Source organism: Eublepharis macularius, chromosome 16, assembly GCF_028583425.1.
Source record: "Eublepharis macularius isolate TG4126 chromosome 16, MPM_Emac_v1.0, whole genome shotgun sequence".
NCBI classification, from domain to species: Eukaryota; Metazoa; Chordata; class Lepidosauria; order Squamata; family Eublepharidae; genus Eublepharis; species Eublepharis macularius.
In genome coordinates this window covers 31,239,839-31,258,329 of record NC_072805.1, presented here as the reverse complement: position 1 = coordinate 31,258,329, position 18,491 = coordinate 31,239,839, and the positions used below count along the sequence as shown (strand labels likewise).

The 18,491-nt window shown below is 49.2% G+C and overlaps 1 protein-coding gene across 1 annotated transcript; it reads left to right on the top strand.

Annotated features, from left to right (window-relative positions):
* Positions 1-305: 305 nt before the first annotated feature.
* Positions 306-14,562, top strand: E2F4 (E2F transcription factor 4). Its single transcript, XM_055000878.1, has 10 exons — positions 306-503; positions 4,821-4,930; positions 5,321-5,484; positions 6,693-6,734; positions 6,933-6,994; positions 7,668-7,938; positions 9,879-10,070; positions 11,014-11,061; positions 12,016-12,060; positions 12,434-14,562. The coding sequence occupies exons 1-10, from the start codon at positions 375-377 to the stop codon at positions 12,547-12,549; spliced, it is 1,179 nt and encodes a 392-aa protein (XP_054856853.1). The 5' UTR covers positions 306-374; the 3' UTR covers positions 12,550-14,562.
* The last annotated feature ends 3,929 nt before the right edge of the window (positions 14,563-18,491 follow it).

Genomic DNA, 18,491 nt, shown 5'->3' with positions numbered 1-18,491 from the left:
GTAGGAGAGGTCCAGTCGCCACCTGAAGGTTGGCAACGGCACGAATCAACCTGATTGGCATTGACTGCTCCCACGAAGGGACCTCCCACTGCCTCCTATTGACCTTCTCGGTGTATTCCCCCCATTGGCCAGCAGAGGCCGCTGCCGAGCTGGACTGCCTGTCGAAGGAGAAGCCGGCGCAGGGGGCGTGGCCTTATTTAAAAAGCGGGGCTGGGCGACAAGGCAAGCGTGGCCGAGCCCCGCCCCCTTTCCCCCCAAGATGGCTCCCTCCTTCCTCCTCCCGTCGTGCCCCGCGGCGGCCGGAAGCGGCGGAGGGGTCAGCGCGCGGGGGCCGCACCGGAGAGCCGGGCGCGGAGGCTGAGGCGAGCGGGCGGATGGCGGAGGCCGGGCCGCAGCCGCCGGGGGGCGGCCCCAGCCGGCACGAGAAGAGCCTGGGGCTGCTCACCACCAAGTTCGTCTCGCTGCTGCAGGAGGCCAAGGACGGCGTGCTCGACCTCAAGCTGGTGAGGAGGAGGAAGGAGCGCGCCGGTGGATCGGGTCCCGGGCCGGTGGGGAGGGCAGGAGGTCGAGGCAGTGACAGGACGGAGCTCTGCTCTCTCCCCTCCCCATTGGCGCCTATGGAGGAGCCAACATGTGGCTGGCCTTGGAGGAACACCGTCACCCCACCCCGGGGTTGCCAACCTCCAGGGGGGCTTGAGATCTCCCGGAATTACAGCTTATCTCCAGCCCGCAGAGATTGGCTCCCCTGGAGGAACGGGTGGACTTTATGGCTCCCGCTCTCCCCCCCCCCCAAGCCAGCCCTCCCCAGGCACTGCCCTCAAATCTCCAGGAATTTTACAACCTGGAGTTGGCAACCTCTTCCTAGGCATATGCATGGGCGGGGGGAACATCCAGCTGGATCGTGGGTTCAGTGTAGGGCCAGGGTGATTTCTCTGCCCCTTCCCCAGCATGGAGGAGGAGGAGGAAGATGAAGCTTAGCATGCAGAATGTGTCTCGTGAGGGTTTAAGGAGCAGGGTCCAGTGCAATGCTGTTCCACCCCAACCTTCCTTGGTAGTTCAGGGTATATGGAGCCTTAGTGCACTTGGCCGGATCAAGTTCATTCCTTTCTGCCCTCCAATTTGTGCGTGTGCCTGGATTAGGTTTACTAGGCAGAGCCTGCCTCGCCTCACCGAGGTTTAAGGGATCAGTCTTAGAACCCTCCGTCTTTTATGGAGTGAAAGGGTCTGGTTGAATCGTGCTTTCGGAACAGGATGAGACTCGCAGCTCTCCCCCTCCCCCAGCTGTGCCCACTGGTGTAAATGGAGCTGTCATGCTTGTGTCAGGCAGGCTCAGACCCCCAATAAGCCACCCCGAGCTCCTCGTTTTGCATTCACCAGGAAAACAGCGCTTGGTGACCTAGGTATCGGTCTTCTGTTTTTTCCCCTGACATACGTGCAGGTTTATAACTGGGGGGGCAGCCCCATTTTATAGGCCCCACCTTTGCCCTGGGGTGCTGCCCTCACCCCTGCAAAACACTCCCCTTGCCGTTTATCAACGAAGCATTCTGGTGAGGAAAGCATGCTTGCTATGGCATAGCACCTGCTGAACAGGGAGAGAGGCTGATTTGCATGGCTGGTGTGCAGGAGTGCATGAAGGGGTCACTGAGTGTGCAGTGCAGGTTGGCTGGCTGTTGGTGATTGTAAGCCCAGGTGTGACAGATGAATGGCCCAGAAACAGAACTTAAGCAGTGCCAGGGGCTTCTAGTTTACCGCAGCAGCAAGAGGCTGCAGGTGTACTCTGCTCTTCCTGGAGAGCTTAACTTGAGTTGAAATCTTCATTGGCTCTGCTGCTGTGTGAATGTGTGTGTGTGTATGTGTTGCGGGGGGAACCCCATCAACAGTCTTGCAGTTAAAACTGTTCAGAGCAGTACAGCGCGCTGCATTTTTCTCAGGACCACATGCGGCTGATGAAGAGAAGGAAGGAGCTTCTGATGCTGTCAACCACAGGCTTGTTTCAGCAAAGTGATGTTCTAATTTGCGCTTGATGACTTGTGTGTTACCCTTGGAGGGCTGTGTCCCGTTGTGATGGGGAGGCTGCCTTGAAAATTCTTGCTGGATCCCTCTTCAAAGGTGCCTGTTGTTGGACTGCTAGTTTCAACTGGCAGCTCTTTCAGTGGAGCCACTTCCAGAGGGGCATTTATTTATTTTATTTACTTTATACCCTGCCTTTCTTCCCAGCAGGGACCCAGGGTGGCATATATAATTCTCCATTTTATCCCCACAACAACCCAGTATATTATGCTGACAGTGTGTGATTGGTCCAAGGTTACCAAGCAGGCTTCCATGACAGAGTGGGGTTCGAACTTGGTTTCTCCCAGATCCTAGTTCAACACTAGAGTCACCGCCCCATGCTGGCTGTCATGGTGCAGAGATGATTATCATTTGCTCTGAGATAGGACAGTCCTATGGTCCCTTTAAAGGCTAACAAAATGCAATCCTATGCTTAGTGACTCCAGTCTAACCTACCTCACAGGGTGGTTGTGGAAATAAAATGGAGGAGAGGAAAATGACATAAGCCACTTTGGGCCCCTGTTGTGGAGAAAGGCAGAGCATACATTCATGTAAGTAAATGAACAGATAATTTGTGTGCTTATAAAGTGCATCTAAAAGGCAGATCAAGAGATTAGCCATGAGTGTCTTGGTACCAAGCAGAACACAAATGAATACAGGAGTTGATGAATACAGGGGCCAAAAAGTAGGGTTATGAGCTGGGGTGTAAGTAAGCTGGTACAGGCCAGTACCGAGTATCTGTAAAGAAGCAGTTCCTCACATCTGCTACCAGAGTCCCCCAAGAAAGAACGTATCAGTAAGAAACTTAAGATACTTTCACCCTTGGTTATTACCCCCCTTGACCACTGCAGGTCAAGAGGGACAATTTGTGAGCTGGCTATTCCTGGGTTTGCAGGGCCAAATCAGTTCCCAGTCAGAAGCTTCTGGCTGGAACTTCCCCCTTGAAACGTGGTTTTTAAGGGAATGTAATTACTTTAAACTCTGCTACATGACGTCTTGGGAGACAGAGCCAGACATGTCTTGCCAAGCTAGTTGCCTCCCGTACGTGGGGAATAATTTGCAAGCGGAGCCTAGTAATTATACCTGCCACTGGTTTGAACCCCAGCTGTTGCTACTTGAGCCATCTTTGAAAATGGAGGCGTCATGCTTGGGGTTACTGAGGCTAGTAAACTCTGGCACAGCCCTTGTGCAGTTGTCCATGTAGGCCCTCTGTGCTTTGTGCCCTTGCAGCATCTTGTGGCTGTGAGTTCCACTGGATGCTTTGCAGGCTAGGCGAAGTAGGCCTCTTTTAAAACAGCTCCTTATCAGTTTCAGTTAATGGTCTCAGCCTTTTGCATTTTGAGACAGAGTGAATCATTTTTTCCAATGAATGCCCCGTATCACTCATAACTTAACAGCTTCTATCTTGCTTGTCGTGCAAAGAGGTCGCTTTTGGAAGGCTTCAGAAACATTTTGAGAGTTAGAAAATGGACTTGAGTGCATGTGGCAGTGTAGGCCTAGGTGCTCCTGTCCATTGCTGCCCTATAAAATCTTTTCATAATTGATTTGCTGACCTACAAATAGAGAAAATGGCAGTATTCAGTTGGATTCCCAGTAATTTTATGGTCATCTAAATCAGGAGCCATCCGGGAGCAATGTAAGTTCCCACATAGTACGCATTAATTTTCGCTCCTCATTCCTCACAACTGCCCTATCAGGTTAGGCCAGGCCCAGGGAAGGCCACTCAATAAGCTTCCAGGGCAGGGTGGAGATTTGAACCAAGGTCTCCCAGATCCTTGTCTGGTACCTGAACTGCTACCCCATGCATTCAAGACAGGAGTCTTGTGGCACTGAAAAATTAACCATTTTAAATTGCAACATAAGCTTTTGTAGACAACATCAGCAGGTGTGACATTGATTGCCACCAGATTTCCACACCCTCTTTCTTGTCCTTTTCAATCCACTTTCTGGTTATGGATACTGTAGCTTCGGCTGCAGATCCTTGGAAGTCTACATCTGCAAAAGATGCAATTCATTGTTCGCCTGTCCAGTAGCAATACTCTTCAGATAGATAACTGTGGGAGATTGGTTCTTGCATCCCCGATCTGACCAATGATACCCCATGGCACTGAGCATCTCATGAATACACGAAGCTGCCTTATGCATCAAGGTCAGCATTATCTGTTCAGACTGGCAGCGTCTCTCCAGGGTCTCAGGCAGAGGTCTTTGACATCACCTGCCGCCTGGTCTTTTTAATTGGAGATGCTGGGATTGAACTTGGGACCTTCTGCGTGCAAAGCAGGTGCTCTACCACTGGGCCATGGCTCCTCCTCAAATAGTACGTCAATACAGTAACTCTGACAGAGTAGATTGAAAGCTTTCTACTAACTCGCAGGGGCTATCTTGTTTATTAGAGCAGGAAAAGCAACATATCTATTTTCCTCTTATCACCTGCAAAGCGGGACCGCTCCAGCTCACCAGCTGTGATTTCAAGTCGTCCTGGGGATCCTCTGGAACCCCAGGGGTAATGTATGTATTGTCATTTTTCATGGTAATCTTGTCATGTACAAACCACTGCACAGAATAGAGCATTTAGAGGCGAACAGGTCTGACTTAATCCTTATCCTGAGCTGGTGGGGGAGAAAAGAGACCATTCTTGGATGCAATTGACAAAGCGGTACTTGGCTGGAGGTGGCTTTTCAATATTATATTTGGATATTTTGATATCCGAATACCCTCGGGCATAACGATGCATTTGCAGCAAAGTGATTGGTTTTCTGCTTCCTCCGCAGGCGGCAGATACCCTGGCAGTGCGGCAGAAGAGGCGCATCTATGACATCACAAACGTCCTGGAGGGCATTGGGCTGATTGAGAAGAAGTCCAAGAACAGTATTCAGTGGAAGTGAGTGATGGATAGATCTGCTGTGATGGGAGATCCTGAAAGCAGGCTTCTGTTCACAGGAGCACACTGGTGGTGATTGCTCCATTGCTGCCGGTAGGGCTTGCCTTCATGGGCAGCATAGACAGCACTTGGCGGAGCACTGCGTGTAAGCCAGCTTCACCGCGGCCTTGCTGTGCTGTTCATTAGCCTGGTGTTTTATTTGCAGGATTCCATGGGAATCTTGAAACAAATAAAGCATGATCTGTCTGAGTCTGTAGCAGGCGGGTTAAAAAGATGTTTCCTTTAAATCCACTGTACGGTTTCAGAGCAATATGTTCGGAGGCCTCTCAGTAAACAGGGAAAGAAAAGAGCTGCCTCTTTAGTGCCCTCTTCCTATTTCTCCGTCTCCAGAGGCGTAGGCCCCGGCTGCAACACCCGCGAGATCGCCCACAAGTTGATTGAGCTGAAGGCGGAGATCGAGGACCTGGAGCAGCGGGAGCGAGAGTTGGAGCAACAGAAAATGTGGGTGCAGCAGAGCATCCGAAACGTTTCCGACGACGTCCAAAACAACCGATATCCTTTGCCTGTCTGCTTTCCCTCCCTGCTTTTGCCCTCTGACACTCCTGCTAGGATGGGCTTGAGGAAAACGATGGGTCCCAGCTTCTGAAGGAATTCTGAAATCAAAAGCTGGGACAGCAGCGTCCCCCCCCAATCAACACAGCATCATCTGCGAACGTCAAGAATTGTCTTTTTGAATCAGGTCTCCGACAGTAGCCAGCTAGAAGTCTGGGGTGGAGATAGTGATAGCTGCTGCCTGTGGGTTGGGCTCTGCAGCTGGTAATCAGAAGAGCTGCGTTACGTCGCAGAGAATGACATGGGTTCATTATGCGGTGTGAGCGATAGTCTTCTTTTGTAGCCTTTTAACATCTAGGTGGTCAATTTTATGGTCCTGTAGGCTAAGTATTTTTTGAGAGAGAGAATAATAATCTATCTATTTATAATGGATCTATCCCTCCTATATATGCACGTACTTAACCAAAAAGTGGGGATATTTTGACCCATAATTAGGAAAGTTTGTTTATAATAATCTACAATTCCATACGTGTTGAATTCCCCACCTTTAATGAGGACAGTTGTCCACTGTTGTCCATGCCATCCGACTTACACATTTTTGTAAATTGTAGTAAGGTCTGACCACTTTTATCCCAGTTGCATTGAAAGTAAAGCTGAAATTAGCATTTTGGGTGAAACTGACAATGTTATTTTCTCCCTGGTGTCTTTTGCTGCTGTTCTGTTCCTTTACTGCTAAAGAATATCACTTAATTTTTTTCTTAGCAGGCTCAGGGCAATCCTCAAAGTTTATTTTATTTTTGTGAATGATTTTAGGGGGTCTGTTTGATTCCCCCAGTGGATTAGAAAAGAATGTCTTTTAATTAAGCAAGAGTCGATTTCTTTGATGTCCCTTCTCCTTAAATTGTCATCTCCCTTCCTTGGCTTTCTTGTTTCACTACTACTAAATTAAAAACAAAAAAACCATCTGTATCGGAAGACGTGTCAGTTCTAAAACTTCACACCGTTACTTTTATTTGACACAGGTGTGCTGTGTCAGAGGAGATGGGGTGGGTATGGATATCCGTACGAATATTCTGCATATTCTGCAGAGAAGGTTGATGCAGAGAATGGGTTTCATGCAGCTTCCACAGCTCTGTAGATCTTTTGTAGATCTTGGGATGATCTCTTTGCTTCTGGATGCAGCGGACTTTTTCCTTAACTCCAGGAACATTAGCGTATGTGACTGATGAGGACCTTTGCAAATGTTTTGCAGGTGAGGCTGTGGTCCCATTTCTTAGCTAGGCTTCCTCTCCCCCTCCTCCTCACTTCTCTAGCACAACTGATTTCTCCATGGTGGTCAGGAAAAGAAACAGATCGGGTTCTTTTCTATGAGTTCATATGTTCCGTGCAATCCGTGCTGTTCTCAGGCTAGCTCAGCCTCGTCATGGCTGTCTTCACTCTCTTGTTTCAGGCGACACGCTGCTAGCCATTCGAGCCCCATCGGGTACTCAGCTAGAAGTTCCTGTTCCTGAGGTGAGTTGTGCATGTGGGTAGAACAGATAGGTACTTGGTTGAAAAGATGCAATGCTGGGAGTCTTTTGCTGAAGCTTCTTACTGAGGCCAGGCTTGGCCTTCTTTTACGATCTTGATACCATTACTTCAAAATCTTGATGATGATGATATTAATAATTATTATTTAGAAAGTTATTCATATCTTGTCCTTCTCTCCAGGGGAGGTTGGTCACAGCGGTATCACAAGAAAAAAATATACATTGGCCAGTAAGGGAGCCCCCCCCACCAGTCCCAGTTTCTCCTTTTATTGCTCTAATGCTAAAGCTTTATCAAGAACACAGGGTAGTATCCATAACTAATTAAAGCATAGCCAACCAAAGCTGTGTTAAAAAGGTTTGTCTGGAGCATACATACCTACAAAGGCAGAGCGCCATGGGCTGCTTTGAAGAAATAGTGCTGATTTGGGGTTAGCGGAAGAATTGGGCCAGTTGTCCTTGAGCCGAGCATGCTTAAAATGGTATTTTATTGTTGGCCGCTCCAAGAACGTCTGTATGCGAGCTCCAGTATTGTGTATGTTGCCTTGGGGGATGTCTTGGATCTTCTTGGCAGCTTTGTGTCAATGGCAGGGAGTGATCTGAGTGCGATGCAGGCCTTGATGTCATTCCAAAGGTGACACCCATTCCTTTTTCCCTAGGGCTTGAACGGGCAGAAGAAATACCAAATCCACCTGAAAAGTACGAGTGGCCCAATTGAAGTCCTGCTAGTAAATAAGGATGTCTGGAGCTCCCCTCCGGTTGTACTCCCAGTCCCTCCCCCGGAAGACCTTATTCAGTGTCAGCCAGTCACTCCTTCCAAGCCCCATTCCCAAGAGGGTTCCATTCCCAGTGTTGCCCACCCTTCCACCCCCGGGCCCAACAGCATTACGGATCAGAACCCTGCTGCCCAGAAAACAGCCAGCACCACAGGTGAGCCGAACATGGGTCGTAGAATGGTTTTGTGGGAGCAGGAAGGGACATTCAAGCTTTGCAATAGCCTGTTGCCCTGCAGTTGTATGCAAGCCTTCATAGGAGGGGGTAGTAAGAACCTTGGTTGAACTATGTGGGTCCAGAAATCTTAGCCATTAAGTGCTAAGCTCATGCCTGATCTAGAACAGTTCAGACTGCTGAAGGAGGCGTGGAGGGGTTTCCTCACATTGTGCAGTATTCCTCATATATGCCAGGGAGCCTCTTTCTGATGTGCTCGTCTTCTATGAACTGGGAGGTTTTTTGTATTTTTTTTCTTTTTGCATGGAAGAAACTTCTGTCACTGTAGCCTTGTCTCTGTAGTTGGGAGTTCTGCAGCAGTGCATGGGTTTACCACTCTGAGAATAATAATAACAATAATAACATTTTATTTGTATACCGACCTTCAGGACAAATGCCCACTCCAAGTGGTTTACAAAGTGTGTTGTTGTTATCCTCACAACAATCGCCCTGTGAGGTGGGTGGGGCTGAGAGATCTTGGAGAAGCTGTGACAGACCCAAGGTCACCCAGCTGGCTTCAAGCGGAGGCGTGGGGAATCAAACCCAGTTCTCCAGATTAGAGTCCTGCCGCTCTTAACCACTACACCAAACTGACCTGGGCAGTGAGGAATTCACTGCTTGAGCTTCCATTATCTTTTGGTTAGGAAAAAAAATCAAGTCCTGCTCTCATGTTTCTCTCCACTGCCTTTCTTGTGTTCTGCTTCACTGCACCTCTTTTCTCCTCTTACTTGCTAGCGCCCTATTTCAGTGGTATCTATGGTGCTGAGCAGTGGGGCCCATCGCCCCACACTCAGCTCTGGAGGCCAGAGTTGGCAAATCGGATTCCGGGAACCTGTTGCAGGCCTCTTCCGGTCTTGTGCCGCAGCGTCCTAGTGGATGTAGCCAGTTATCTCAGTGAATGTGAACAAAGGGCAGCATTCGATATCTGCAGACCAAGTCAACTGTCTGTCCGCCTTGACTTTCTGAATGGTTGCTTTTACCTGCTCTTTGAGGAAGTCTTTGCTTTCCCAACCCAGCAGGAAAGTGGCAGGCTTGCCCAGGGCAAATATTTGTTTTTGCATCGTATACCTTCTGCGTTCTCTTGAGGATTAAAATGCAGTCTCCCACTCCTTGCTCTTGGAATGTGTTAAGCAATTCCACTGCCCGCCTTTGTCTTAAATCCTAACATCAAATCCGATATTGAGCCTCTCTGATAACTGACTTTTGTCCTGGTATTCTGCACCTTCGGAAACACTGTAATTTAAGAAAATCACTAATAATTATATGCAAACATACAACTTGTGGAGTGTGTGTGTTTGTGTGTGTGTGTGCTGAGAGGAGTCACAGCAGGAGTGGGAATAAACTGTGTGGAAATTCCCTCCTCACACACATGGATCCCCCCCCTCTAATATTCTACAAGAGGGCTTGAGCGGGCCAGTTCCCCCCCCCCTCCACTGCTGTCTATATTCTGTGCCGGATGGAGCATACTTGATCCTCATTGAGACTTTTAACAAATTTCTTTGGTTAATTTATAAATCTGTATTTTTCTGCGTATCTGGGGAGTCCTGAATATGTAGAAACTTCTATTTTAGCTGGGGATCACCTAGTTTTTCTGTTTTCACAATCGTAACAGGAGTATGGCCGCTTTCCCTTAGATCCGTGAATAATTATGTGATATACACAGGTCCTTAATTCTGGTTTGGGTGGTAAACCTGCGTTTGGGCTGCACTCCTTCCAAAGACTGCAGTTTGGAGGCTCCCATGATGCAGCACTTCAGGGAGGTGGGTCGGCTTTTTCACCCAGCCTTCTCCGTAATGCAGGCGTTTTCAGTCAGGGTGCCTATAGTTGATGCAGTGCGGAAGCTATGACATACGGCAGAACTCTCTCTGTCTGACCACTTGCAGATAGTGGCATCTCGACAGCAGAATCCAGAAGCAGTGCGGAGCTGGATTCACTCACCCCATCGACCGCACCGGGCAGCCCTCCTGCTGGGCTTGATACGCAGCCCCTCCAGTCCTCCGCCTTGTTGGACAGCAGCTCCGTCCTGCCCAGTCCGTCGCCCTCCTTTGAGCCAATCAAACCAGACCCCACAGAAAGTGAGTTGTCTCTTGTTGGGGTTTTCCTTTTTGTGGTAGAGGCAGAGTTGCCATCCTCTAGACCTGGAGTTGTCCAGAAATTGTAAGACTACAGAGATCCGTTCCCCTTTGGGGACTGGTCTTTATGGTATTGTGTCACCACTGAGCTCTCCAAACTGTGGCCTCCCAGGTCCTGTCCCCAGATTTCCTGGAATTTGCCAAGCCAGACTTGGCAGCTCTAGATGGGGGTGGGGTGGGGGCATGCACAATAGCTCGGGTGTCCCAAGAGTGTCACCAGACAGGGCTGAGCCCCTCTTGCAGCTGCCTCCTTGCTCTGACCCCTTTGATGGAGCATTTCCGGGAGAAGCTTGGCTGCGTCACTTCCTGCTGAAAACTGCAGGTTTACTGGGGCAGAAAAGATCTGGATTTCGGTTTGGGAGCTGCAGGTAGCAAATTCTACCTCTCTCTTATTTCTTCACTTTCCAAAAGCAGCAGCAGGAGTTTGGGACTCTCTTCAGAATACTAATCTGTACTTAATATGATATATCTGTACTACAAACTTAAAGTTGGTTAAAAAGAAATAAACTCCCCAATTATCCTAGGAATTTGGCTTAGAGAGGGTGTGGACAGTTCTCTGTTGGGAATCTCTGATCCTCCTAAAAACGACAGTCCTTGGGTTACCAGGGGGGAAGGAACAGCTGTTGTTTGTTTCTTTGAAAGATTCGTATACTGTTTTCCTGGCAGCAGTCAACGCGGAACAGAAAGTACTCGACAGTCTGTAGTGTAGACGTGCCCTTAATGTCATAAACATCTGGGGCCAAATTGGTCTAGTCTGCCATTGGAGCAAAGTGTTCTTGGGTCAGAAATGTGGAGTTGTCCAGTCAGGGTTGAACAAACCATTGCATCGCTGTGGTGGTTTTCTTGGGACTGCGTGAAAGCCCAAGCCATCTCTTCTGTCTTTCAGTCCTGGAGTTTCCCAAAGAGCTTTCAGAGATGTTCGACCCGACGAGAGGTACGTTGCCTGAGATCTTGTTAGCAGAACCATATTTTGCGTTGCTTTTCCTGGACAGCATGAAAGGCCCTGTGCCTGCTTGTACGCTCTGTGCTCTCCATCCAGGGAGGAAAATGTCACGTGCGTAGAGGCCAGCCTAGAGGGCTTGCTGTTCAAACAGAAGCTGTTAACAAGGTGGCGCGTTGGGGAAAACCTTGCAGCAGGGCGGCCCCTGCTGGATACTTGTGGATGAACAGCCAAGTCAGTCGTTGCCAATGCCTGTAGGTTCACATGGGTAGCCATGTTGGTGTGCAGTAAAGGCGCAAAGAGTCAGGTCCAGTAGCACCTTAAAAGGCCAGCAAGATTTCCAGGGTATGAGCTTCATGTCTAACAAAGGGGGCTTTGACCCTTGGAAGCTCATATTCTGGAAATCTAGTTGGTCTTTACTAATGGTTTTACATACAGTGTAAAACGAAGTCAACGATCCCTATTCAATATTGCAACAACTATGGTTTAATAAACCATAGTTATTGCTATATGTTTAATATTGAAGTAACTATTAATTGATAAAAGAACTGCTGGAAGGGGATTGTTTGCATTTTTGAATGGCTCACCTGGAATGAACTTGCCATCACTGAAAATAAAACTTTGGCAGGGCCGGAGGCCCATTTGAACAATTTTGTTCACCTTTTACGCACTTGCACCTATTGGAGCTTAGCAGTGTCAGGGAAGGAAGTAGCTACTGAAGGTGAGTCTGCAGCTGTCTGGGGTGGCTGTGCCTGATGCCACCTGCACATGGCCCTTGCCTTGCAAAGCCTCTCCAAATGCTTGGTGGCAGATAGCGCATGCTTAGGTGAAGATGGGAAAAGCCTTAGGACATGGGGCAGGATCAAGGGGAACTAAAAACACAAGCACCCAGGCTTGTAAGCCGGTGGCAGAGAACGTAAGTGTAACATGTCTCATTCTTCCAAACAGAATGCATGAATTCTGAGCTGCTTGAAGAGCTGATGTCCTCCGAAGGTAAGGCTGAAATCAGGGATCCCCAACCATGTTGAACCTGTGGACGCTTTCAGAATTTTGAGAGTAGGCACCACTGCAACAGGACTGGGTCCAGTGGCTGAATCTGGGGAGGTTCCTAGTCAAGATGCCTCTAATGATGGAGGTAGCCATTTCTGAATGGGTACTTCCTGCAGAACCAAAGCAGGCTTCCTGGGCTCACATTTCAATGAAGTGGAGGAGAGCCAGGACTGAAGAAGTGAGTGGGCACCACGAAATACACTGGCAGGCCCTATGAGTGCCACATTGGGGAATCACAGCTTTAGGGATGCAATAGCTTTATATGTTCTGGCTTCCCTGGCGCTCGTCATCCTAACTCTGCTTTCTGTTTGGCCAGTGTTTGCCCCCTTGCTGCGTCTTTCCCCGCCTCCTGGAGACCATGATTATATCTACAACCTGGATGAGAGCGAAGGGGTGTGCGACCTTTTCGACGTGCCTATCCTCAACCTCTGACTCAAGCTACCTGGACAGACTTTGGGATGCGCTGATACATATATATTTTTTATATATATAAAAAAACTTGTCTGTAGGGGGGAAAACCCTCCGTTGTTTTGGGATTCCTTTTCTGCTAGTGCTTGAGTGACTGACTTGAGCTGCTGTGGTCTGGACTCGAGACCAAGAGGGTGGACTTCCAGACTTGGCAGTCTCCTCGTTCAGGGCTTCTTCCTTTCCCATGTTGCACAGGCAGAGTCTCCGATTTTATCTTGCTCTATTTTTGCTGACATTTCCTCGGATCCCGAGCCTCCATCCCAGGTGGACTTGTGATTGAGCCTTCCTGACCAGCTGAAGAGCTTCCTCAGTTCCGCACACCTGCATTTGGCTTTCCTGCACCATGGCGACACTTTGTATTGGGGACCTGAGGGCTGACTCACAGCCGGGTTCATTTGGGAGAGCAAAGGATTAGCCTGTCTTGTACCCTTGTAACTAAGATGATTGTGCTTTCTTTGACGACTGTACTTTTTGTCGCAGAGGTAAGGGGTGGGAGGTTAAAGCCGCAAGGATGACAACCTGACTTTGCACGAGTCTTACCGTAGGACAAGTGCTTAAAAGCAGCGTTACGGGGTTTCAACCCCTCCTTTTGAGGCACAGAGATCTTGCTCAGAAGGCTGTGACCCGCAGGAGTCTCCTTTAGCTGGATAGGTAGACAAGAAACGGTGCCAGCTTTGCACAGTCACTTTCCTCCAAAGAAATGTAACAGAAACGGATTGCTACAAGCTGCAGCTGTGGCATATTTGGCATGGAAAAGCCTCTTGGTAACTTAGCGCAAAAAACTGCAAGCTGCGCCCTAAAGCAGAGGCTGCTGGTGCTGGTATTCTATAACAGCCCTGGTCAACCCCAGGAACTGTTTAAATGTGGGAGGCGGGGTGCCGTGGGATTTAGGCCTGCAAAACGGCTGTATAGATGTGCTGCATATTCCCTCGCCATGCTCCAGGCTGCAACGGACTGTAATGCTAGCATACCTGTAAATTTCTTAGGTTTGTCCTCCACCTTCTAACAGATGTTAGTTGGGTTTTTCTTTTTTTTTCTGGTGGATCATCTGAAGAGAGGGTGAGAAATCTCCTTTTTGCACTTCTGGCAGTTTCGTCCCTTGCCTCTGCTCTGCACTTTTAACCTGAAACCAATACTTAACTCTCACGCCCTAGCCCTTAGAGGTTTACACGCTTCCCGGCAGCAGCAGGAGGAGTTGCAAGAGCTAAACGTCTCCTCCGAACCTTGCTGCATGGAATGGAGTTTTATTTCAGTGGGACTTGGATGATCCATAAGTATGGCAGATGAGTTCCAGTCTAAGCCATCCTCATAACCAGGGAGTGCTTTTCTGTCAGATGGAAGTGCTGGTCCTTTGTTGCAGAACTACCGAGCAATCCTTTGCAGAGTTTCTCTGGTCTTAAATGCATTGCACCCAGTCGGCTTAGACTGGAGCAACTCTGCAGAGGATTGCACTGCTAATGTTACTTGTAGAGAGTTGTGAAACTGGCCTACATGCCTCTGTCTTTCATAGTGGAGGCATACTGCTTGCTGCTCGCACCCCTCCAGAATAGAAGCTCACGACTGTTTCCAGAGGCGTAGACTCCCCCTGTGAAACACCAGTTTAGGAACCTGCAGGAATAATTTTTCTGGTTTGAGTGTCCCAGATTTCTGAGTGTGTGTCTCTTTCCCCCTCCCCCCTCCTATGCCTCTAGGAAGCTAGCTAGCCTTGCCCGTTTGCTTGTCTGCACGGGTTCCTTGACCTTTGTCGGGGCTGGAGTGCTCTGATAGCAGCCCCCCCCCCATCTGTGCTGTCCATCTCTGTTAGATGAAGTCTGGAAAAAGAACATACCTTAGAGAAGATGTACAATGGAAAAAAGAAGAATTTTGATTCATATATAAAGATTATTTTTATACTTTTTTGCAGCAAAAAAGAAACTTGCCTGTAATATTTGTACAGTGGGTTTTTTTTGGAATGAATAAACAGATACCTTCCAAGGGTGCCTTGTTTCAGGATGACCCATTACCCAGCTTTGCCCTGATGCTTACGCACAGTCAGCTACCAGTGCTGATTGGAGAGAGACAACCGCAAACAAGCTCCCTGCATAGGGGGTGCCTGTAAAAGGAGCTTGGTTTGGGACCTGAACCCCCAGCGGGTTGGCTCTAGCAGTGGATTTCTGATAATGAATTTTGCCAATTCCCCTTCTGTGCTGCAGACCCCCAGTTCATCCTTCTGTTGCTCCTTGGGATCTGTCACCCTGGGCGGCACTTTGGGGAACATTTCTAGTTGCATCGGTAAGAGTCCAGTTCCTTCGACAAAAATCCCACCACAAGGAATTACTGCAGGACCCAACCTATCAGTTATCAACGGACTCTTCTTCCTCTAGGCTAAATGTTTGCAGAGATCAGCCCTCTTACATTTTAAAAACCGATCACTGAAATTTCTGAAAGAATCTGTAACAAAGGTAGCCGATTGGAGGGGGAGGGAAATGAGCAAAGGTGCACCTAAGCATGTTGTTTCAATACGAGTAGGTTTTACTCCAGTGGTCAAGGCAGGAAAGGGGAAAAGTCTGCCCTGTCTTTGCCTGTGCTAGAACTCTATCCCAACCATGTGACAGCTTTACCCTGCCTGCAGTAGGAATGGTCTGGGAAGTGAAAATGGCCCTCCATAGTGCTGCCGCTCAGTGCCAACAGCGGGCATTAGACCACCCATTGCTTCCTCCTTGTCCTCGGGTTTGTACCTAGTTGCTCCAAGGGTGGTGTCAGAGTTGCTGGGCCTTAGTTGTTTGGTGCTGAGCACCAGTGGTCCTTCAGGGCAGTAGCTGTTAAAGGGCCAACCTCCCCTGCCCTGATCTGTACTTCTCTCTTCCTGTATGCAGCAGCACACAGGACAACAGATTTACGCTCCTCTTGTGCAGTGAGAGGCAGCCTTCCTTTCTGCCCTCCAAAGCAGGGAGACGTATTCAAATAGCTGCTTCTATTTAATTATATTTTACTTCATTTAAAATAAGAAGACTCTTGCTGGTCTTGTGATCTATCTAGTACAGTATCCTGTCTTATAGAAGCCAACCATTTATGCTGGAGGGCCAACGAAGAGGGCGTAGAGGTTGAGGTCTGCCATTGCTGTTGCCTCTTAGCATTGGTGTTCAGAGGTTTTCTGTCTCCAAACTTGGAAGCTCCCTTTAGTCACCATGGCTAGTAGCTACTGATGCAACTATCCGTGGATTTATCTATTCCCTTTTAGCACCATCATGCTCATTTCTATCTGATTTTTCTCCCCAGTAGGAACTCGCAGATTGCAACATTTTCACCTTCTCCATTTTATCCTCGGCCACCACCACCTTGTGAGGTAGGTTAGACTGAGAGCAGGTGACTGGCCCAAGGTCACCCAGAGAGCCTCCATGGCAGAGTTGGTATTCGAACCTGGGTCTCAAAGATCCTTGCTAACACTTTAATCCCTGTACCGTGCTGGCTTTTGCAAGCTGATAACTTGCCTGGACTTTGCTTGGATTTGGAACTCTCAGATGGAGGAACTAAACGGGAGTTCTGCAGAGGTTTGGCGAAGTGGCAGGGTTTATTTACCCCGATCTGCTATTTCCCCCTTCGAAGTAGAGTTGCTTAACACCCCCAGGGTCAATCTGCAGTTTCTGTTTACCAAGATGTGATGTCCAGCAGGCTGGTAGTGACCGTAAAGGAAGAACTGTAACCTACCCCCGTTCTTCATAGGCTGGGTGTTTACATCTACCAATTCCTACCCCAGCTTCATCTGAATGAGTATGACAACATCTTTCCTATGAGGCTTTGCTGTTTCCTATACTGGTTAATCTGGGATAAAGTAATAAACTGGCTTGGTTTACACACTGGCAATAGGTTCAGAACTGGCGACTAACTGCTTCATAAAACAAAAAAGTCATTTCTAGAACTTGTAGGAAAGAGAAGGGCTAGTAGCACAGGTGACTGTGAAAAACTAATCTGACCCACTGGCTGCTATTTGTGACAAGTTGGGTGGGATCATGATGCAGAGAAGAGCTTGCCTTTGAGTGGCAGCTGACTCAGGGCGATCCCATCCACGGGGCATTCCCGGCAAGAGATGAGCAGAGTTGGTTTGCCATTGCCTTCTTCTGCATGGGGAAGGAGATAATCTCTCTTGTAGAATGTGGTCTGAAGCTAGAGGACTGCTGTTCTGGTTGGTTTCTCCTTTCCTCTGTAGCTAGGGGAAGGAAGAGATCACCCGTATAGATTACGGTGGCTGTAATGTAGTTTCTTGACAGAGCTGGCTTTTGTTGTTGCAGGCTTAAGTGCAAACACTGGTCTCCTCCCTCCACAATCCCAACCGATGCTCAGCTTCTGTAAGCATTTTGTGGTGTCTGGAGGTCAGCAAGGATTTTGTTCTCCTTGGCCTGTTTTGAGCTTTCTTTGTACATTTCATTTTTCTGTACAGCTGGGGGAATCCTTTAAGTATAAAGGAAAAATAAAAAATCACCTCAGATGGGGCAGAGGGGAGGCTGTTTTGCCAGGCATGGGCCCATTTGTATGTTTTGGAGCAACTTGGCCCAGCAACTGTTCCTAGCTTCATATGTAGAAATATACCAAGCTAGCACATTTTAACCCCCTCCTGTTCAGCCAAGGAGCTCCGGGAGATTTTTTTTCCTTCTGCATTTTATCCTTACAAACAAGCAGGAGGTGGAGAGTGACTGGCCCAAAATCATCCAGTGAGGGTGGGGATTTGTTCCCCTGTCTGTGAGACCCTAGCTCTACCCTTTAACCATTGTCCCACGCTGCACCTCTGAAGCATCGGTGGGAAACCCCAAAAATTGTTCACAGCTTCCCCCCTCCCGAATTTCTGAGTGGCTGGGCTGCAAGCAGGGTTGCCAACCTCCAGGTGGGGTCTGGTGCTCTCTCGAAATTACAATTGATCTCCAGATGATAAAGATGAGTTTCCCCTACGGAAAATGGCTGCTTTGGAAGGTGGAGTATACGGCATTATAGTCTGCTGAGGTCCTTCCCCAGGTTCCACCTCCAAATCTCCAGGAATTTCCCAACCTGGTGTTGGAAAGCGAGGCCAGACTCCCAAGGGCGCCTCTCTTCCCAGCGGCGTGTGAACACTGTGCGAGCTCAAGGCTCGTCTGATCCTTTTCTCTGAGAATTCCTAGCCGGGTTTATTTATTTATTTATTTATTTATTTATTCAATTTATATACCGCCCATCCCAGGGGCTCTGGGCGGTGAACAGTTAAAATTGATAAAAACAAAACTAAAATCAATATACAAATAATAAAACAAATTAACAAGGTGCAGTGGTGGGTTCCGGGAAGGATCCCCGTCTCGCTAGGCCGGACGCTGCAAGCCAAATTCCTCGGGAGTAAGGATTAAGCTGGGACTGCGGGTCCCCCCCCCGCCTGTTCCTGGGCTCGTCCCAGAAGCGAAGCTTTGGCTGGCACGAGGAGGGGGGGGAGGAATGGGTGGGAAAGCACAATTAGGCTTGCCAACCTCCAGGTGGTGGCTGGCGATCTCCCAGAATTACAACTGCTCTCCAAGCCACAGAAATCAGCTCCCCCGGAGAAAACGTCCGCGTTGGAGGGGGAACTCTGTACCTCACCGAGCGCCCTGCTCTCCCCAAACCGCTCCCTCCCCAAGCTCCAAGCCCCAAATCTCCAGGAATTTCCCAGCCTGGAGCTGGCAACAGGAGGCCCAGCCCCACCGGTTGGATTGTTTTTTGGCTGCCGGGCGAGGGTCGCAGCCTGCGGGAGGCGGAGCGTCCTCCGGCCCTCCACCCCGTAGCTCCGAGGATAGGCTGCGCGCCCGGAAGCCTGGCCGGCCCGGGCCCCGGACCTCGTCCTCCGCAGCCCGCCGAGCCCTCCCCGGGGCGGGGACGGACGGCCTCCCGCGCGCCCTTCTGGGCAGCCCAGCCACCGCCCCGGAACTCCCGCG

Bases quoted from the DNA above. Each gene is read 5' to 3' on its own strand.
- E2F4 (XM_055000878.1), top strand. From the start codon at position 375: ATGGCGGAGGCCGGGCCGCAGCCGCCGGGGGGCGGCCCCAGCCGGCAC. The intron at 504-4,820 runs GTGAGGAGGAGG...CTTCCTCCGCAG, and splicing joins GCGTGCTCGACCTCAAGCTG to GCGGCAGATACCCTGGCAGT. The intron at 10,071-11,013 runs GTGAGTTGTCTC...TCTGTCTTTCAG, and splicing joins CAAACCAGACCCCACAGAAA to TCCTGGAGTTTCCCAAAGAG.